Source organism: Boleophthalmus pectinirostris, unplaced genomic scaffold, assembly GCF_026225935.1.
Source record: "Boleophthalmus pectinirostris isolate CB_2022bp ecotype Guang Dong unplaced genomic scaffold, ASM2622593v1 HiC_scaffold_16, whole genome shotgun sequence".
In the NCBI taxonomy this organism is placed as follows: Eukaryota; Metazoa; Chordata; class Actinopteri; order Gobiiformes; family Gobiidae; genus Boleophthalmus; species Boleophthalmus pectinirostris.
The window spans coordinates 1,147,902-1,170,444 of NW_026571095.1; the positions used below are offsets into that span (position 1 = coordinate 1,147,902).

Consider the following 22,543-nt stretch of genomic DNA (forward strand, 5'->3'; position numbering starts at 1 on the left):
GGTATGTGTGGTATGGTATGTTGTGGTATGGTATGGTGTGGTATGGTATGTATGATATGGTGTGATATAGTGTGGTATGGTGTGGTATAGTATGATCTGGTCTGGTATGGTCTGGTATTGTATGGTATGGTATGGTATGGTGTGGTGTGGTATGTATGATATGGTGTGATATGGTATGGTGTGGTGTGGTATGGTGTGGTATGTGGTGTGGTATGGTGTGGTATGGTGTGGTATGGTATGGTGTGTGGTGTGGTATGGTGTGGTGTGGTATGGTATGGTATGGTATGGTATGGTATGGTGTGGTGTGGTATGGTGTGGTATGGTATGGTGTGGTATGTATGATATGGTGTGATATGGTGTGATATGGTGTGATATGGTATGGTGTGGTGTGGTATGGTATGGTTGTGGTATGTTGTGGTATGTTGTGGTATGGTATGTTGTGGTATGGTATGGTGTGGTATGGTATGTATGATATGGTGTGATATAGTGTGGTATGGTGTGGTATAGTATGATCTGGTCTGGTATGGTCTGGTATTGTATGGTATGGTATGGTGTGGTATGGTGTGGTATGTATGATATGGTGTGATATGGTATGGTATGGTGTGGCATGGTTTGGTATAATCTGGTATGGTAGGGTATGGTGTGGTATGGTATGTTGTGGTATGGTAGGGTGTGGTGTGGTATGGTGTGGTGTGATATGGTGTGGTATGGTGTGGTGTGGTATGTATGATATGATGTGATATGGTATGGTATGGTGTGGTGTGGTCTGGTATAATCTGGTATGGTGTGGTATGGTGTGGTGTGGTCTGGTATAGTATGGTATATGGTGTGGTGTGGTGTGGTATGGACTTATTGTGCATGTTTTTGAAAGCAGCTCCAACTCAACCTTCAGCACATAAGACTATAAGGCATCTTTCTTAAACAAAACTAAAACAATAATTTCTCAAACAGGAACCAAAAGCTGACAGTTATATATTCTAAAATGTCTCTGAATTGCTCCTTTGCCTTTTCCCTCTCACTATGAACTGCTTTGTTTTGAATGATATGATCTTTTCACATCCTCCATCTGTCTGTGAGTATAAGAGACATCTACAGTCCGTTTTAAACATGACAAACCCCGAGCTCGTCCTCAAGTGAAGAGTCCACAGACACTCAGAGAAATGAGAACCGTCAATCTGCCCTCGCAAACAAACTCACACACAGCAGACGCCACCGAGTCAGACAGAGATATACAGAATAAAAAAGGCTGCATTCAGAATATTCAGGCGTGGTAGAAAAGATTTAAAGGTCCTACATTACACAGGATGAATTCTTGTGAGATTTAAATCATGTTAAAATGCTGTTACCTCATCAAAACCATATCTGGAGTTGTGTTTTGTTCAGGTTTGGGCATTTTACTTTACATTAATCATCCAGTTATTTTTCATGTTATGTACTATTGCCCGAAAAATCGAGTTTGGCTTTAATGCAGCGGCTCCGTCTTCATCATGACTCAGCTCACACTCACTGCACCGGGGCTCGGGAATGGGTTCACAGCAACGAGAAATGTGTTCACATGTGACGATGACGATGTGAGGTGCTGCATTAGATTCGAGTTACTACAGATTTTTTTTTCCCAGGGCACAGTGTACACTTTACATATGTAACGAGGATTACGTGGTATTTTATTCCACTTGTCATTATATTTATTGGACTAATATATTTTGATTGAATAGCACCTTGTTGCCAGTTCATGAGCAACGGGCATGAGGTAGGTCACTGAATTTAGCTGTCGGTATAAATTGTGTATTTCTGTTTAATTACTCATTATATGATCACAGCCTAATTGAACAACTTATTCATGTCATTTATGAGCTAATATTTTATACAATGTATGAGCAGTGTTGAGAAGGTCACTTTTAAAATGTATTCCCCTACAGATTACAGATTACATACCCCAAAATGTAGTTTGTAACGGAATCCATTAAATTACTTAAAGTGAGTAACGTAATCTGAATACTTTAGATTACTTGATATGCTGTAGAGAAATAAAAGACAACAAAAAGCCCAGTCTTTACTTAACCGTATTAAAAATATTATTGATAGAAATGGAGGAGACACGGTCCACGCAGCATGGTTTAGTCCTGTTAAATCCTGTTTTAGATCTGGTTTAGACCTGGTTTAGTCCTGGTTTAGTCCTGTTAAATCCTGTTTTAGATCTGGTTTAGACCTGGTTTAGTCCTGGTTTAGTCCTGGTTTAATCCTGGTTTAGTCCTGGTTTAGACCTGATTTTAGACCTGGTTTAGTCCTGGTTTAGTCCTGGTTTAGTCCTGGTTTAGACCTGGTTTAGTCCTGGTTTTAGACCTGGTTTAGTCCTGGTTTAGTCCTGGTTTAGACCTGATTTTAGACCTGGTTTAGTCCTGGTTTAGTCCTGGTTTAGTTCTGGTTTAGTCCTGGTTTAGTCCTGGTTTAGTCCTGGTTTAATTCTGATTTAGTCCTGGTTTAGTCCTGGTTTAGACCTGATTTTAGACCTGGTTTAGTCCTGGTTTAGACCTGGTTTAGACCTGGTTTAGACCTGGTTTAGTCCTGGTTTAATTCTGATTTAGTCCTGGTTTAGACCTGATTTTAGACCTGGGTTAGACTTGGTTTAGACCTGGTTTAGTGTCCGGCAATGAGTGGAATTACCGAGAGAAAAAAAAAAAAAAAGGGATATAGCCCCAAATGTGAAAACAGGAAAATACTGCCGTGTAATCCATTTATTTCAACAAAGTAACTGTAATCCAATTACCACTCACTGAAACAGTAACTGTAACTGAATACAGTTACTCATAATTTGTACTCTGATTATGTAACTCCGGTACATGTAATCTGTTACTCCCCAACACTGTGTATGAGTTATTATACAGTAATGGACTTTTGCACATGTCGTGAAAGAAGCTAAATTTTAGATTCTAATGTGACTCGTTGTCCTTGTAGAGCTGTTGAGCCGAGGTATCCTGACCAGTACATATTTTGTGTCATGCAGATTAAAACTGTAAAAAACAGCACCGTGTCTTGGCCATTTATTCACAACACAACGCAGATAAACTTTATGATGAACGAAAGACGAACAGACGGGTTATTCCTGCAACCAAGCTGGGCTTTTACACGGCCAAGTTCAGCGCGGTTACACATCCACATTCTTGCCCTTTATTTCAGTGAGTCAGGGAGAAATAACGTGGGGATTTCCAGTTTGAAAACGCTGCCTTTGAATGTTTGAACTGTCGCATTCTCGTTGAGTTTGTCTCATTTAGCCTGAAGTGTGCGGGAAAGAAACAACAAGTCAGTGTGAGCAGAGACTCCGCCCACCCAACTTCTTATCCAGTCATGTTGGCCCTGCTCTCTCCTGAGCTCTCCCCGCTCCTGCTGACGATCTGTGTCTGTCCGCTGCATGAAGCCTGACATCGCGCCACCTCATTCAACCCAATTGTAACATGCCACTTTGCTTTCCCGGAAACAATAACGGCATCATAACTAGGGTGACCACACGTCCGTTTTTCTCTGGACATGTCCATTTTTTGCGTCCTGTCATAAAGTGATGCAAATATCTGTGTTTTCATGATCTTTCATTGGGCCATTAAATTGAGCGGCTCTCTCTGTGCACTCAGAAGGAGCGAGCAGACACAAACAGTCAGTCAGCCTGCAACATGCCGAAGCGCAAATGTGCATTTAACGATGATTTGGACAAGAAATTCCCCATTTTCCGTCCCAGTCGAGACAAGCGGGAGGCCATGTGTACAGTTTGCGAGGTGAGTGTAGCTCAATATCAAGGCCCTACCCCCCACCGCCAATCATTTGTCCGGGTTATCACAAACAGAAATATGGTCACCCTAATTGTAATGATGGGGAGTGTAATTAATTAGATGACTCTGTTACCAAAAATGTAGGGCCAATCTACTTAAACGCCATCATTTCCAACACTTGTTTTGTTTCATTCACACATGTTTGAGTAACTCTGCATAATTACTTTGTTTACATCTTCAAAGCTCAAAATGCTCTGTTCAACCGTGTGATGTCATGAAGTGGTATTTTCACGTGAACAGCTCTTTTTACATTTATTTCAGTAGAGTTTGGCAATTCCAGGGTTGTGACATTTTTTTGGGTCGCCTTGTCACGATCCGCATGTAGCTCTGTGATATACAGTTCTGACAGTATTTCTGCGCTTATTCCCTTCACGACTACATATATGTGTGTGAGTTGGGATTTTCTGTGCTCACAAAAATGAAGACAAAGCAGAAACAGACTGACAGAATGCTGCGCCTGATCTGCTGCTGCGCTCTCCCCCTGCACCCGGACTGGAACGAGCTATAAAAACACAGACAGGCCCACCTATCTCATGAGAAATGTTGAAATGTTAAGACATGTTTTGTATCATTTCTAATCTTTTTGTATTTATTTTATTGACTATTTTGTTCCAGTATTGCGGCTTCAATTGAATGTTGAAAAAAAACCGAAATGGAAATGTTCAAATAGGCGACTTATGGATCCTTTGCTGGTTCACTGACTGTTTTTCATTGTTTAAACTTGAGTAAAACTAATTGTTCAGAGACAAGATCACTCAGTCAGCAATAAAATATCCTCATTAATGTTCAATAATGGTCAAATCCACTTTTATTTTGTGATTTACGAATAATGTCTATTGACTTGGGTCGCGAAGGTTTGTGACTTATAAAATATAGGTCCTTAAAAAAAAGGTTTGGGAAACACTGATCTAAATGATTCTTGTGAAGGGTGTGTGGAGTTTAAGAACACAGTGGAGCACTTCCTGTATTACCACATGCAGTGTTGGGAAGGTGACTTTTAAATTGTATTCCCCTACAGATTACAGATTACAGATTACATACCCCAAAATGTAGTTTGTAACAGAATCCATTAAATTACTTAAAGTGAGTAATGTAATCTGAATACTTTGGATTACTTGATTTGCTGTAGAGAAACAAAGACGAGGAAATCATAACGTAAGATGTTTTGTCTGATAAAAGAAAATAAAAAAGCCCAGTCTTTACTGAACCAAATTAAAAATATTATTGATAGAAGAGGAGGAGACACGTCCATGCAGCATGATTTAGTCCTGTTAAATCCTGGTTTAGACCTGGTTTAGACCTGGTTTTAGTCCTAGTTTAGTCTTGGTTTAGTCCCAGTTTAGACCTGGTTTAATCCTGGTTTAGTCCTAGTTTAGGCCCAGTTTAGACCTGGTTTAATCCTGGTTTAGTCCTAGTTTAGGCCCAGTTTAGACCTGGTTTTAGTCCTGGTTTAGTCCTGGTTTAGACCTGGTTATAGTCCTGGTTTAGTCCTAGTTTAGCCCCAGTTTAGACCTGTTTTTAGTCCTGCTTTAGTCCTGGTTTAGTCCTGGTTTAGACCTGGTTTAGACCTGGTTTAGACCTGGTTTAGTCCTGGTTTAGTCCTAGTTTAGTCCCAGTTTATATCTGGTTATAGTCCTGGTTTAGACCTAGTTTAGTCCCAGTTTAAACCTGGTTTTAGTCCTGCTTTAGTCCTGGTTTGGACCTGGTTTAGACCTGGTTGTCTGGCTATGAGTGGAATTACCGAGAAAAAAAAAAATAAAAGAAAAAAGAAAAAAAAAGGGATATAACCCGAAATGTGAAAACAGGAAAATACCTCTGTGTAATCCATTTATTTCAACAATTAACTGTAATCCAATTACCACTCACTGAAACAGTAACTGTAACTGAATACAGTTACTCATAATTTGTACTCTGATTACATAACTCTGGTACATGTAATCTGTTACTCCCCAACACTGACCACATGACATCACAATGTGGAACAATGGAGTGTTTCCTCTTTGAGAGAAGAACTCAGTCTAAATGTGCAGGGTTTGTGTGTGAAACATGTGTGAATGAAGGTATGTTTTTTAATCAGGAAACAACATTATAACATAGATCAGAAAATAATATAATATTGGCCATTTAAAAGACAGTCATCAGTACAATGGTTTGGAAATTGAGATGTTTGAAGTGATTTGAATAATACAAACCAAAGGTAACGTGTGTATGCTGCCACTCACTCTATTGAAATACTAAATTAAATACATGGTACTATCTACTTGCTGTGTTCATCAGCGCATTATCACCACCACCCACTGTAAATGGTCACAGTGATGGCTCACAAACCATCAACAAACGTAGCATGCAAGCTACAGAAAATGAGAAAAAAGGAAATTCTCTATTATGTTTTAAATGTCCATATTACGCCATTTTCTGATCTGTGTTCTAATGTTGTTCCCTCATCACAAACACACCTGGAGTTGTGTTTTGTTTCATTCGTACATGTTTAACACACAAACCCTGCACATTTTGGCTCAGTTCACACTGTTGCACCTTGTGATGTCATGTCAGGAAGTGCTCAACCATGTTTTTAAACTCCAGGCACCTTCACTAGAATCATTTGGATGATTTCAGCTCTGGAATTGTCCATCTCTACTGAAACCAACCTGTTTGTCTCCATGTAAATGTTATTGCTTTGTCCTGAATGTTCCACTGTATAGATTAAACCGATCTATAACAAGAGAGACAAGCAGGTTACAGAACTACATGCTCCATTACATGTCAGTATTATTGTACTTTTGAGCAATAGAAACACCTGTACTCGAAAAATGATAGTTGAAAATGTTTAATGTCATACCATGGAACAGTCCAGGCAAAGCAATATCATCTCCTTGGAGACAAGCAGGTAACGTACCATCCACTAGAACAGTTACACAGTGCACCTTTAAAGCCCACAAGAGTCATTTTTGTGCAACATAAGACCTTTAACTAATTGCTGGGTGTCAGTGATGTTAGAATCTGAAGCAGTAGTATGCTCCGTGTAGAGCAGGGGTCTCCAACCTGGAGCTCAGGAGCTATTAAACCCTCCACTCTCTCCAAGTAGCTCGCCAAAGGATTTCTGAATTATATGCATTGTGCTGAATGACTCAAATTTGATGAACTACCTTTGTAAGTGTATCATTTTGATGCTTAACTCTGTGCAATAAATTTTCTTTTTATAAGTACCTAACTGTAGTGTTGTACCTGAACTTGTTCATTGAATCAGGTTCATGTGCTCATGAACACGTTCATATTTTGAGTGAACGTGATCTAAACACACTGATGAATGAACAGTGAATGTGTTCATTCTGGTGTCTGTGAACGGCATGTGCTTCTATTTAACTTCATTCAATAAGGTGCCAGATTTCTTTAGTGTTCCAGGAGAAAACCGGCTAAACACACTGTAAAGAGCCCTTAATATTTAGCAGAAAAACATTCAATCTGGCAACAACACGAGCCACCACCGTCGCTTCGACACATGCGTCATCAAAACAAGAAAAAAATAAAGCAGCACAGAGGCAACTGTAGCAGGAGTAACAAGTTTTCATCATATGAACATTTAAAAGAGCTCAAGGTCACTGAGGAAGGGAATAACTTCACATTTATGTACAAACTTTGCCCGCCGGCTTTCAAAAAGAAGATCCACACTTCAGTCACATCAACAGGAAACTTAACACGACACATTGAACTGAAGCACCCGGTCAGCCTTTCAACGTTTATGAAAGCACGTAGGAAATCAAAAGACAGTCAAGACAGATTCTCCACCTAAATCTAATTGCCTGAGACAGGAGCGGCTCTGTTGTCGTCTCTCAGCTGCAGCTGGACAACCTCGTGCTGCAGTATATTACAGGAGACCTGCAGAAATGCTGTTCTCTAAATGCTCATGTAAACCCTGGTCGGATAAGGATTCAGAATTTGATATGAAGAAGAAATCTAACACAGTTTCATTGTTAAAACAGCTAGCAGCAACGTATTGAAAATAAAAACAAAAACTATGAACTAGGTCATTTTTTGGAATTATGAACAAACTATTAACTATAAACAATTATGAATTATGAACAGACTAGATCCTTTGTGAACTGAACTGTGAACTAGTTCATGTAGAAAATGAACTTTCCCAACACTGTCTGACTGTTGTGTGTCTAACAGCATCGAAGACTTTCCTGTGCTCAATTTCTTGTGACAGCTAAAACGAGAAGCTCTTTGGCATTTTGTTTTGTAAAGGCAGCTCACCGGATGAAAAAGGTTGGAGACCCCTGCTATAGAGTACAGAGAGAGTTACTCACAGTGACAGTGGCCAGCAGCCCCTCGGGGACGTTGGCGACGATGATCCCGATGAGGAAGATGACGGCCTCGAGCCACGTGTACCCCAGGATCAGGGACAGGATGAAGAAGGACACGCCCAGGAACACGGCCACTCCGGTGATGAGGTGGATGAAGTGCTCGATCTCGATGTTGATGGGGGTCCTCCTCACCTGCAGCTCTGAGGCCAGCGTAGCAATGCGCCCCATCACCGTGCGGTCACCGGTCGCAATCACAATGCCGCGGGCTGTACCTGAGCAGAGGGGAGGAGAGTGTCATATACTGATATATACTATACTGCACATGATATACTTTGAAGCTGATGTCATCCATCATACCTGGGGGTGTGATGCTAACTATAGGCATGTCCTGTCTGAGGCTTTGGCTACGTTTACACTGAAACTAATCACTGTATCGGAAACGATCTGTGTCCAGACACATTGTTTCTGTGTCCGCAAGCCTTCCCTATCCACACAGCTTTGAGCATACTTGTTTACTTTTTACAGAAACAAAACTTAAAACCGCATAGATAATGTCCATAAACTAAGCGCTCTACTAATGGTGAGTTTGTTCTGTGCTTCTGTCGCGTTGGAGATGGTTCATGTTAAACTTCTCAAAGATTATACGTCTGCAGGTCGTACACACAGACTAAAGGACATATATTCTAGCCCAGGGGTGTCCAAACTTTTTTCATCAAGGGCCACATATCTAAACACAGACAAAGCAGAGAGCTGATCGAGGGCCACAGACTGGTGAATTGAATTTGAAATATGTGCATGTTTAATGTATGTTAGCATGAATAAAGACTAATGGCCCATTCTAAGATCCTTAAAACCACACACTAAATATTAAATGAGCTTTATCAAGGTAGATTTTCAAAAAAACTTGCAGTAAAAAATGTATTTTTAATTGATGCAAGGTAATGTGGGCCAATTCACCTGGAATCCTGAGGGCCAAGTACATTTTTTCTGAGGGCTGCATTTGGCTCCCGGGTTATAGTTTGGACATGCCTGTTCTAGCCTCTTAGCGTTTTGGCAGTGAATTACTTTGCGGCGCATAGACCTACATCAGTGTGTCAGCGTTTTCAGGCGTCCACACAGCGCCAGATCAGATCTGTACTCAGATAAATTTGCGGGAGCTGGCAACACCAGATCGTTCCGTCTCTGGAGCAGTTTTCCATCAGATTAGTGTGGATGAACAATGAATCCGCAACGAAAACGACTTGAATATGTTCTAGTGTGGATGGGGCCTTTGTTAAGACTTTAGTTTATTTCAACAGAATCTGACCATAAAAAATTGACTTAGTTGGATCTACAACTGTGTGCTGTTTAAAAACATTTCTATTACCGTATTTTCCGGGCTATTAGACGCGCTCTTAAGCCTCCAACCCCATCAAAAAACAACTGCCTGCCCCACAATCCAGAGCACCCAAAACACAAATCCACTCGGGTGTCCCAGCACGACTTCAGTAAACTACAAAGCCACACCACCCACAAGCGTACGCAAACACACACAGAGCAGACAGCGACCACACAGTGAAACACACCCACAGATACACTCATCACTCCACACAGACGAGGAACGAACTGAAAAAGCGAGTGCAATGTGCCACTTCTAGACACAACTGAACAACTGAGTCACTGCGAACACACCGACAATCCAGCGTCCCAGACAGCACCCTCCCTACACGCCACAACTGAACAAAGCCCAGAGTCACCGTGAACGAACAAACAAACAAAACCACTCACCCATCACACTGTTGTGTTTCCTTTAAAGTCCGGTGTGGTTTAATTGTGAAAAACGTTTGAAAATAGAACATTTGATGACAGTGCCCCTTATAATCCAGAGCAACTAATAGCCCGGAAAATATGGTAGGTTTTTTTTGTTGTTGTTTTTTTTTGCTTTTTTTAATTTATGAAGCCAGAGTGGAATGAAGTGGAATTGTCACGTGAGAGCGAAACACAAACTTTACAGCTGACAGTAAGGAGGGTATGAATAGGGTCGAGGAGAGATACTGTAAATTTCTCAAACATGCGTGGATGACATCGTAAAACCTCTTCAGGCAGGTTTTTTGATGAGGATACAACATTATAACATGGGAGAATGATTAATTATTATTTTTATTGTCTGTATTTTCTTGCAGTGTATCACCCTTCAAAATGCATGATCCTGACTGTCGTTTACCATCTGTTCTTACTTAGTCTGTTTAGATGTGTGTATTTCAAAAAGTCAGACTTTGTGATGATCATTGACTATCTTCAGATCAGACACTAAATCCACTATAACCTTTTCTTCTTCCCACTTTAGCTCAGCTCTAACCCGCTCTCACATGGTTTTAAATTATATTTGATCAGGGACAACGTACAAAAACATTAACCTTAAAGAAAATGTGTCATGCCCCAGGTTTCAGCAACGATAGTTTCCAGCGGCAGTCTGTGGACGGGTTCATTACGATTAGGTGAGTGACTAAACTGCTGGCTTATGCTTGTGATTGTAATTTTATGTGTGAGAGGCTTGTTTAACAGCACAAATCTCCTCACCTGTTGTAGATTAAACTAAAAAAGCTCTTCACGGTCAGATTGTGTTAAAAGATTTAAAATCTAACTAGAGTAACAGAGCTTCAGACAGAACAGTGCCTACAGATAGCATCACACGCCCATGGGGGGAATGTGACATCATCGCATTGTAGAATCTGAAAACCACCAATAAAATCTGCCAGCTCAGCGCCCCCTGCAGGTCACTCAGCTACTCTCAGCCTCCTGTACAGTACACACTAGGGATGGGCATGATTAGTCGATTAATCGATAATTGATCATTAAGAATTTCATCGCTTACGTTCATTTTAATCGACAAACCAAATGTAGGTTGCTGTGCATAACGGGACCAAACGGGTCCGTACATGTGTCTCTGCATCAGAAGGAGTGAGACACAAACAGTCTGTCAGTCTGCAACGTGCCGAAGCACAAATGTGTATTTAACAATGATTTGTACAAGAAATTCCACGCTTTCCGTTGCATTCGGGACAAGTGTGAGTCCATGTGCACAGTGTATAAAGCAGCACATATGTTTCGGTGTCCAGTGGGAAAAAGCTTTGCCAGGTGAGAGTAGATCAATGTCGATGACGAGTCCCCACCTCCCTCCCCCCGTACGGTGTCCTGGTTTTGACAAACGCAAATATGGTCACACTAACCTGTATTCCACTGAGTCATGTGACAGAAATTGACTGCATCAGCGACACAAGAGCTGTTTTTTTTTTCTCTGCTTAATTTATGCAAATTAGCCATGCGGTTTTACATTTTGTTTTCTGTGAGAGTTGTGCAAAGCTGCATTAAACACATTATAAATGTCAAACGGATTGATGTGGCTCTAGAGTGGTTACGGTTTATATCTTGTAAAGTTGAATTTATTTATGCAGATTAGTAGTGCAGATAGTAATAATAATGATGATCATTTTAATATAAAAACATTAATGATTAATTGATAATTGATCGTTAATTCTCCTGACGATCGATTAAGAAAATTTAATCGAATGCCCATCCTTAGTACAACACATACACACACACACACACACACACACACACATACACATACGTGCGCACACACACATACAGTAGGGCTGCGCAATTATGGAAAAAATATCATTATCACGATTATTTTGGTCAATATTGAAATCACGATTATTCAAATGATTATTTTTAAGTTACACGATGCATTTATTCAGCATTTCTCTCAAATAAACTCTTTGCTATTGATAATTTACGCAAAACTTTCAAATTGAAAATAAATATAGGCTAAAAATCTGTACCTTAGAGCAGTTTTGCGATGTATAAAACATAAAATGAATTTAAAAAATATACTTTGAACATGAAATAAAGCATAGAAAAACATAAATGCATCAAAAATAAACTATATATATCGAGCTGTTATACCTCTATAGTTAAACCTCTATATTTAAACAACAAAATAAATACACTTACTTACATAAGAAATATCTCAATCTTTATCGTTTCTACTCAGTTATATGAGTTTGGAGATCGTTTGACACATAAATCGAAATCGGGAATTAACTGCACAGCCTTAATACACACACAAACACACACATACACACACACGCAGGTTTGCAGTCCACTCACACACTATAACTACAGTATGTGGCTGTAGGCGAAGGTCAGAGGGTTAGTGGGCTGCACGCTGACCTATGACCTCTGACCCAGGCTCTGGAGCTGATACACTGCTCTGCTGCTGCTGATGAGGACGAGGAGGAGCTGAGGTTTAACAGCAGGCGCTCACATTTCGTGCTGGACAGTGAATATGTGTTTCCAAGTTGTTTCCAGTAACTGCTCAGAGTGTTTTCTTTTATGGCATCAGTCGTTTGTAAAGGCCTATTTAGAATGCTGCCTTTATGGGAATGTCTTATCTCAGTGTTTCATTTTATCCACTTTTTACCCTCCTTTAGATCAGCTATTGTTCAGAGCTTCAGTGTCCATTTTTAGACCTGGTTTAGATCTAGATTAGACCCGGAATAGTCCTGTTATAGACCTGGTGGTACTCGGAGAGGCTAATCATTTCTTTTATTGATTTGAAAATGCTATATTCGCAGAAAACAACGCATCAACAAGTTTCAATTCCATTTTTTATGCTCCGAGTCTCCTCTCCCTTTGTTCTCCATGCTAAGTCACTCCCCCTTCAGAGCGGTATCACAACATAAACAATGTGTGTGAAACTACCGCACAGCGCATCAGGTTTGTTAAGTTGCTGAGCGCAGTTTTGTATTCTGTTTTTGTATATTTATGGAGAATTGTCGTGTGGGAGCATGGGTGGCATAGGCTTGTGGGCGGAGTCTCGGACAGAATCTTAGGTTACGTTTAAACTGAAACGAATCACTGTATCCCCGTATCAGAAATGGTTTGCATCCAGACACATCATTTCTGTATTCGTTCCCTATCCACATACACAAAACCGCCTGAAACGCCAATCACATGACTAGGCTGTCATCACGTCATCCCATGGAAGGCAAAAACAAGGAAGTGGAGCACTGTGTCTGAAGTTGCAGCAGATGATTTCGAGCCAAGGAAGATGGCAAGCGTGAAAGCGTATTTTCCGGGCTATTGGATGCGCTCTTAAGCCTCTAACTGCTTCAAAAAACGACCGCGCGCCCCACAATCCAGAGCGCCCTGTTCACTCGGGTGTCCCAGCACAACTTCAGTAAACTACAAAGCCGCACCACCCGCAGCGCACGCAAACACACACGGAGCAGACAGCGACCGCACAGAGAAACACACCCACAGACACACTCATCACTCCACGCCGACGAGGAAAGGAGGAACGAACCGAAAAAGCGAGTGCAATGTGCCTTTCTGAGCCACAGCGAACACGCCGACAATCCGTTGGTCCCAGACAACACCCTCCCTACACGCCACAACTGAACAAAGCCCAGAGTCACCGTGAACGCCACAAACAAAGTCCCACTGACCCATCCAACTGTTGGGTTTCACTTAAAGTCTGGTGCAGTTTATTTGTAAAAAAAAAGTTTGAAAATAGACCATTTAATGACAGTGTGTCTTATAATCCAGAGCGCCTAATAGCCCAGAAAATACGGTAGTTCTAGCTCTGCTGTTTCCCATTTGTGTATGGTTTGTTTAAACTGTTTTCCGCAATAGCATCACATGACCGATGTCAGTGAATCAGGAAGGTGCAAGTCACAGTCATGTTGTCCAATAAGGATGCAACTAGAGCTCCTACGTCAGTGTATCAATGTTTTTGGGCGTCCACGCAGTTCCGGATCAGATTCTTGGGAGCTGGCGGCACGAGACTGTTCCATCTCTGGAGCCATTTTAAATCAGATTAGTGTGGATGAACACTGCATCTGCAACAAAAAACGACTCGAATACGTACTAGTGTCTTATGTTATTAGGTTCTTTTTTCAGACCTAGAGTTTTGTTTCATACCTGACAGTTTGGACTGCTCCCTAGCGCTCTTCCTCAGAGTGGTCACGTGATGTTGCTGTGATGTGTCTGGTCAGCTGATTTAAGAAAACAGCGCCAAAACCTGTTTAACACTTCATAATAACTACACCTTATTTAGCCTTAATAAAGCATAAACAAAGGCTTAATTAATAATGAACAAAGATTTAATTAATAATGATTCACGCTTAGTAACTACTTAATTACTACCTTAATTAGCACTTGCACTTAACTTGCCTGTGCTGTAAATAGTTACTCATAATTATTTCATACTTAATTACTCATGGACTAACCATCTGAGCATTTATTAATCATTAATAAGCTATGAGAGAATGATTTACTAATAATGCAATGCAATGATCATTCAGGCAGCTGTTATTCTGTTAGTTAAGTCTTTTGGAGAGGTTTTCTAAAGTGAAGACTAATTATCCTTTATTAAACATTTACTAAGCGTGAATCATTATTAATTAAGTCTTTGTTCATTATTAATTAAGTCTTTATTCATGCTTTATTAAGGCTAAATAAGGGGTAGTTATTATAAAGTGTTACCAAAACCTGTTTAAATCAGACCACTAGTGAGCAGTCAAAACTGTCAGGTATGAAACAAAACTCTAGGTCTGAAAAAAGAACATCATAACATAAAATATTGGAAGACCAAATGCATCTCATTGAACTACGTACTAGTGGGGATGGGGCCTTACAGCTAACCATAAAGAAGGTTTGAATCGGGCCTTATAGAAATCACTAAATTACTTAAAGATGCATGGATGACATCTACATCCTCTTCAGGCATGTTTTTGATCAGGGAACTACATTACAACAAATCAGACAGATTTCACATAATAGACCCTCTTTAAATAATAGTACTGTCTCTTCCAGTTATTACTAGAAGATTTGTTCAGATACTTCAATCTACTGAAAGCGGTTTTTCATTACCACATCTGCCTCACAGTAAACATTGAGCGATGGAGGATGGTGCATGCGTCTGTTGTTCACACTGTGGGGACTGCTCCGGGGGCCTGTAGGGGGCGCTGTTCTCCTCAGGGGGGGGTCAGGCGGAGGTGAGCGCGGAGGGGCAGGGGCAGTGATGGATGGAGCGGAGCCGAGTTTGAGCCCGAGTCAGTGATTGATGTGAGGGGCGAGCGCGAGGATCTAGACGGAGTGAGGGAGTGAGAGCTTCCATACAAATGAGCCTCTGACACTAACGGCTCTATTAGGGCACAATGCTCAGGAGGAGGAGAGCGGGTTTACAGAGGTTCAAGACGCTTCCATAGTTCAACTTAGGAAACATTTTTAAGGCTGTGAAATTAAATGTAATGTTTTTTGTCTTGGTTTTTAAAGGGCCCATATGACGTTATCTTCTGATTTCTGTTCTAATGTAATATCATTTCTGGACTATAAGCTGCTACTTCTTCTCACACTTTGAACCCTGTAGCTTATAAAATGATGCAGCTAATATATGGACGGATTATTTGTTTGGCACATTGTCCATTCATATGTATACGGTCTATGGTTTGGCAACACAGCAAACGCGCACAACCTGAGTGCAGAAAACTCCGCTGTCTGCGCGGTTTAGTGATGGGCATTCGATGAAATTTTCTTAATCGATCGTTGGAAGAATTAACAATCGATTATCGATTAATCATTAATGTTTTTATATTAAAATGATCATCATTATTATTACTATCTGCACTACTAATCTGCAGAAATAAATTAAACTTTACAACATATAAACCGTAACCACTCTAGAGCCACATCAATCCGTTTGACATTATAATGTGTTTAATTCAGTTTTGCGCAACTCTCACAGAAACAAAACTTAAAACTGCATCACTAATTTGCATAAACTAAGCGAAGATAAAACTGCAGCTCTTGTGTCGCTGATGCGGTCAGTTTCTGTCAGATTAAAAGACATGACTCAGTGGAATACAGGTTAGTGTGACCATATTTGTGTTTGTCAAAACCAGGACACCGTACGGGGGGTGGGAGGTTGGGACTCGTCATCGACATTGCGCGACTCTCACCTGGTAAAACTTTTTCCCACTGGACACTGAAACATATGTGCGGCTTTATACACTGTGCACATGGACTCACACTTGACCCGAATGCAATGGAAAGCGTGGAATTTCTTGTACAAGTCATTGTTAAATACACATTTGTGCTTCGGTACGTTGCAGACTGACTGAATGTTTGTGTCTCGCTCCTTCTGATGCAGAGACACATGTACAGACCCCTGTTTGGTCACGCTACGCACAGCAACCTACATTCGGTTTGTCGATTAAAATTGACATAATTGATGAAATTCTTCATGATCAATTACCGATTAATCGATTAATCATGCCCATCCCTAGTGCGGTTAAGTTATGATGCTAAATTAAAATTAGTGAGGGGGATACATCTTACCCGTATAAATATGTAAATGCAGTCGGATACGTAAATAATGAGAAGAAATGTCTCAAACTTCAGTAGAAGAACAGACATCCACTCATACGTGATCCACACAACTATTCTTGTTCCCTGGGAGAGTCTGAAATCTTCTGAAATCCTCCAAGACACTGACATGATACAGACAGAACAGAGACTCTTTCTGCAGGAGACATGAGCAGTAGAGTGCAGGAAGAGATGGGGGTGGTGCGCCGAGGAAGATGCTACTTTGATTGTGTTTTCAACAGTTATTTTGCAGCTTCATGCATACATCCTCTATCCAGGCTGGAGTCACCTAGTGCCTCCGGTCAATTTCATTTCTCTCCAGCGACTAGGTCAGGAATCTGAATACACTAGACGGTTTGCAAGAACCCTGAAAGTTGTAGACTGCGCACCGGCCAATCAGCGAAGAGCTGTGAAGCCATGACGTCAAACTCGTCGCGTCTGTCTCGGTCCCTTTTGTGGTACAACACAACAGTAAACAAAGCATTGAGATGGATGTAGACCAGGGGTGTCAAACTCATTTTGGTCCAGGGGCCGTATCCCACCTACACTGATCCCAAAGGGGCTGGATCAGAAAACTCATGTCATATAAACCCCAAAAACAGCAATATGTTCAAATATTTGTAAAGAGAACTGCAAATCTATTACAGAAATCTTTTTTAACTGATGAACTCTTTCTTTTAGAAAATATTATAATATTATGAACAACCTGAAACTTTAAGAAAAATGCAATTTCAACACAATGTTTTAACATGAACTTGTATGCATTTCATAGAATTTAGTCCTGCTTTCTTTGTGCGCCGGAAACTTGGCATCTTTTAGCCTCCACAAGTGCATCAATATCAGGCACCATGTCCTGAGTAGCTGCTGTCTTCAGAATGTCATTCAAGTGTTTGTGTGTTTAGTCTTGAGCGTGGCTTTGTTTTATTAATGTTCATTACTGAGAAAACCTGCTCACAAAGGTAGATAGTAACTCTAAATCTATTATTTGTAGTTGCATGTCTGCGGGCACATCAGAGGGTTTGACTGTGAATGGTGTGCGAAACATGGCAAATTCTGTCTTCAGGTTTTAAAATATAATTAAAACATTTTAGTAGAAAATCAGTCAAGGGCCAGATTAAAGGTCTTGGAGGGCCGGATCTGCCCCCGGGCCGTATGTTTGATGCCCCTGATGTAGATGAAGACAGATCATTCTGTGTTGGCAACGATTCCCGAGATCGAGGATTTAAAGCCGGAACAAAGAGAATGTTTGGTGAATTTTATCAAGAGGAAAGACGTTATTGTTCTTCTTCCTACAGGATTTGGGAAAAGCTTAATATACCAGTTAGTCCCGTTAGCGGTGCATTAGAGACATCACGACCAAATAGCAGTGATTGGTTAAACAAAAAAAGTACCCGCCTACTGTCGAGCGAACGAATCCTAATGCCCACAAAGTGAAACCGGCTGATGAATCAGGCTACACACCCCCAACCCTCCTCATGGAAAACACACAAACAAATGTGAATACAGCTTATAAGTTAACGGCGGTTGATGTGGCAGTGGTAGAAGTAAACAGAGCTGCTGCACGTCAGCTCAACATCAGTGAGGCGATGGTGAGATTTTGGCGACGGCAGCGTGACGAACTGACTCAATGCAAAAAGATGACAAAAGCTTTCAGAGGCGATTAAAGCAGACGGCCTAAACTCGAAAACGTTCTTGAAGACGTGGACACCTGTGACTTATATTCAGGTGCAGCCTATATATGTACTTTTTTTTTTTCTTTTAAAATTTAGTTAATGCGACTTATATTCAGGTGACCTCAATAGTCCAGAAATGATGGTAGTTTTCTCATCACAAACAGTCCTGGAGTTGTGTTTTGGTTCATTCACACGTTTAACACCCTACAGATTCAGGCTGTGTGCTTCTCTCCAATGGAACACGCTCTTTTCTGCTTTATAATGTCGTGTGGTAATACAGGAAGTGCTCCATTGTGTTCATACACCTTCAATAGAATTATTTGGATCATTTCAACCCAGGAATTGCCCGTCTCTACTGAACTAAAGGTAAAGGGTAGCTGTTAACTTGAAAAGACACATGATAAAGGGTTACTCGAACATGTGTGAATGAAACACAACTCCAGGTGTGTTGTTGAGGAGGTGACAGCATTAGAACACGGCTTAAAGCTCACAAGAGTCAATTTTACGTAATACAGAACCTTCAATTCTACAATACAAATGGTTTCAAATAGTCAGTGATCAGCTTGGGTCTTTTTTGAAAGCCCCTGTTCCTGATTTTCATTTATTCTAGTCAAGATAAATGGTCCTTCCATAATGCATTCTCAGGTAAAAGCTACAAAATAAGAAATAAATGATACTGTAAAAGAGAATCTATTCATTTTACACAGCCTTTTCTCAGATAAGAGAAACTACAGGCAGGGTTTCCTCTTTTCATCCAATCAGGCATATTGTTACTAAGAATCATGGGAAATCAACTGCCTGACACTATCAGAGACACTTGTTTCTCTGTCCTGCTGCAATATCACAGCAGCACAAAGGACTATGTGTTCTTAACTCGTGGGTTGAAATCAATATAGGCCCATATTGAGCTTGTGTCTGTTCTACAGTTATAATCTGACACCTGTGGATCATTATGTTGACATTTTAAATCACAATGTTAGAATTTGGATGTTTTCGAGAACTGGATTGATATTGTGCAAGAGATCTACACAATGGAAAAGGTTTCATTTTTAGTGCAGCTGGATTTATTTACAAGATGTGGTCTAAATGGACAGAGTTTGTAAAGACTTGATGTAAAACTACTTCATATTGGCAATGTTTCGTTAAATTGTGAAAGACGTTTCCTGGCTCCCCAACCTGTTCTGAGTTTGTATGTTTAAAAAAAATGTAATCTTGAATTTGTAATCTGCGTTTTCAATCAAAAGTAAATTTAGAAAAAAAAAATAAAAATGAATCTGGACATTTAAAAAAATCACAATGTTAGAATTTGAACAGATCTTCACAATAGAAAAGGTTTCATTTTTATGAAAAGTGCAGCTGGATTTCCTTTTCAGTTTAGTTTGTGGTCTAAATGGTGAGTGTGTAAAGCCGGTGAGATCAGACTTTATGCAAAACTACTTCATATTTGCAATGTTTTGTTAAATTGTGACAGAGGTTCCCTGGCTCCCCAACCTGTTCTGAGTTTGTATATCTTAAAAAAAAAATGTAATCTTGAATTTGTAATCTGCTTTTTCAATCAAAAGTAAATTTGGAAAAAAAAAAATAATAATAATCTGGACATTTAAAATCACAAAGTTAGAATTTGGACGTTTTCGAGAACTGGATTGATATTGTGCAAGAGATTTATGCAATGGAAATGGTTTCATTTTTACTGAAAGTGCAGCTGGACTTTTTTACAGGATGTGGTCTAAATGGACAAAGATTGTAAAGGCAGTGAGATCAGACTTGTAAAACGACTTCTCATTTGCAATGTTTTGTTAAATTGTGACAGAGGTTCCCTGGCTCCCCAACCTGTTCTGAGTTTGTATATTTAAAAAAAAAAAAAAATGTTATCTTGAATTTGTAATCTGCTTTTTCAATCAAAACTAAATTTGGGGGGGAAAATGAATCTGAACATTTAAAATCACAATGTTAGAATTTGGACATTTTCAACAACTAGACTGATATTGTACAAAAAAGTGCATCTTTTTGTTTACAAGATGTGGTCTAAATGGACAGAGTTTGCAAAGACGTCATGTAAAACTACTTCATATTTGCAATGTTTTCTTAAATTGTGAAAAATGTTCCCTGACTATCCAACCTATTCTGAGCTTGTATATGTTAAAAAAATGTAATCTTGAATTTGTAATCTGTGTTTTCAATTGAAAGTAAATTTAGAAAAAAAAAAAATCTGGATATTTTAAATCACAATGTTAGAATTTGGACATTTTCAAGAACTGGATTAATATTGTGCAAGAGATTTATACAATGCAAAGGTTTCATTTTTACAAAAAGTGCAGCTGGACAGGACTGGAGATGTGGTCTAAATGGACAGAGTTTGGAAAGACTTGATGTAAAACTACTTCATATTTGCAGTGTTTTGTTAAATTGTGAAAAACGTTCCCTGGCTCCCCAACCTGTTCTGAGTTTGTATATGTAAAAAAAAATGTAATCTTGAATTCACAAAAAGTGCAGCTGGAGAAAATGTGGTCTAAATAAAATAAAGAGAGTTTGTAAAGGCGGTGAGATCAGACTTCGTGTAAAAGTACTTCATATTTGAGGTTCCCTGGCTCCCCAACCTGTTCTGAGCTGTATATGTTAAAAAAAAAAAATGAAGAGAACTGGACTGATATTCTGCAAGAAATCTACACAGTGGAAAAGGTTTCATTTCTACAAAAAGTGCAGCTGGATTTATTTACAAGATGTGGTCTAAATGGACAGAGTTTGTAAAGACTTGATGTAAAACTACTTCATATTTGCAGTGTTTTGTTAAATTGTGAAAGACGTTCCCTGGCTCCCCAACCTGTTCCGAGTTTGATTATGTAAACAAAAAAAGTAAAAGCAAGAACTTGTGATTTCATTCTGCACATTGCAACGTGTAATCTGCTTTTCAATAAAAAGTACATTTAAAAAAAGAAAGTGCTAAGTCAGTCCCCCTTCAGAGCGCTGTCACAACATAAACAGCATGCAGCAAACCGTTTTCAGTCCTGGTCTGGTCCCAGTCTCAGTCCCGGTCCCGGTCTCAGTCTTGGTCTCAGTCTTGGTTTCATTCACGGTCTGGTCCTTGTCTGGTCCCAGTCTGGTCCTGGTCTGGTCCCGGTCTCAGTTCCGGTCTCAGTCCCGGTCTGGTCCCAGTTTGAGTCCAAGTCTAGGTCCTGGTCTGGTCCTGGTCTGGTCCCGGTCTCAGTTCCGGTCTCAGTCCCGGTCTGGTCCCAGTTTGAGTCCAAGTCTAGGTCCTGGTCTGGTCCTGATCTGGTCCCGGTCTCAGTTCCGGTCTCAGTTCCAGTCTCAAGCACGTTCTGGTCCTGGTCTAGTTTCGGTCTCAGTCCCGGTCTGGTCCCAGTTTGAGTCCAAGTCTGGGTCCTGGTCTGGTCCCGGTCTCAGTCCTGGTCTCAAGCACAGTCTGGTCCTGGTCCGGTCCCAGCCTGAGTCATGTTCTCAGTCCCAGTCTGGTCTCGGTCTCAGCCCCGGTCTTGTCCCAGTTTGAGTCCAAGTCTGGGTCCTGGTCTGGTCCTGGTCTGGTCCCAGTCTCAGTCCTGGTCTCAAGCACAGTCTGGTCCTGGTCCTGGTCTGGTCCCGGTCTCAGTCATATTCTCAGTCCCAGTCTGGTCCCGGTCTCAGTCCTGGTCTCAGTCCTGGTCTCAGTCCTGGTCTCAGTCCTGGTCTCAGTCCTGGTCTCAGTCCTGGTCTGGTCCCAGTCTCAGTCCTGGTCTCAAGCACAGTCTGGTCCTGGTCCTGGTCTGGTCCCGGTCTCAGTCATGTTCTCAGTCCCAGTCTGGTCCCGATCTCAGTCCCGGTCTCAGTCCCGGTCTCAGTCCCGGTCTCAGTCCTGGTCTCAGTCCTGGTGTGGTTCCGGTCTCAGTCCTGGTCTCAGTCCTGGTCTGGTCCCAGTCTCAGTCCTGGTGTGGTTCCGGTCTGTATGCAGCACAAAAATCCAGCATCGGCCGTTATCCTTTTTTTTTCTTCCATTATTCATTTCAACTCAAAATCGAAAAAACTGAATCGTTATCTTTTCTTTTTTTTTCCATTTTGATTTTGGAGACAAATAATGAAGAAATCTGTTGTTTTTTCATGTTCTTATTTTTGGTTTTATATTGAAAAACAAATGAACGAGTACATGATCCGCGGAGTGTGATTGGACGCTGGTGTTTGGTTCTGGCTCGAGGTGTGGACAGAGGAAGTGGGGACCTCGGTATAAAATCTCCTCTCTGTTTTGATTACTGGTGGATGACTTTAAGATCATCTCTTTCATGCTTCATTGCTGATATATTTCTTACATATTTCATTACTTTAACTTAACGCATTTTGATAATTC

General features: G+C 40.6%; 1 protein-coding gene across 1 annotated transcript in view; it reads right to left on the bottom strand.

Annotated features, from left to right (window-relative positions):
* The window catches only part of atp1a2a (ATPase Na+/K+ transporting subunit alpha 2a), a 350,773-nt gene that overhangs the window by 223,514 nt on the left and 104,716 nt on the right, over positions 1 to 22,543 (bottom strand). The window contains exon 8 of the mRNA XM_055151513.1: positions 8,129 to 8,397. Within this exon, the coding sequence (XP_055007488.1) occupies positions 8,129 to 8,397 (269 nt within the window). The remainder of the gene's footprint in view (positions 1 to 8,128; positions 8,398 to 22,543) is intronic.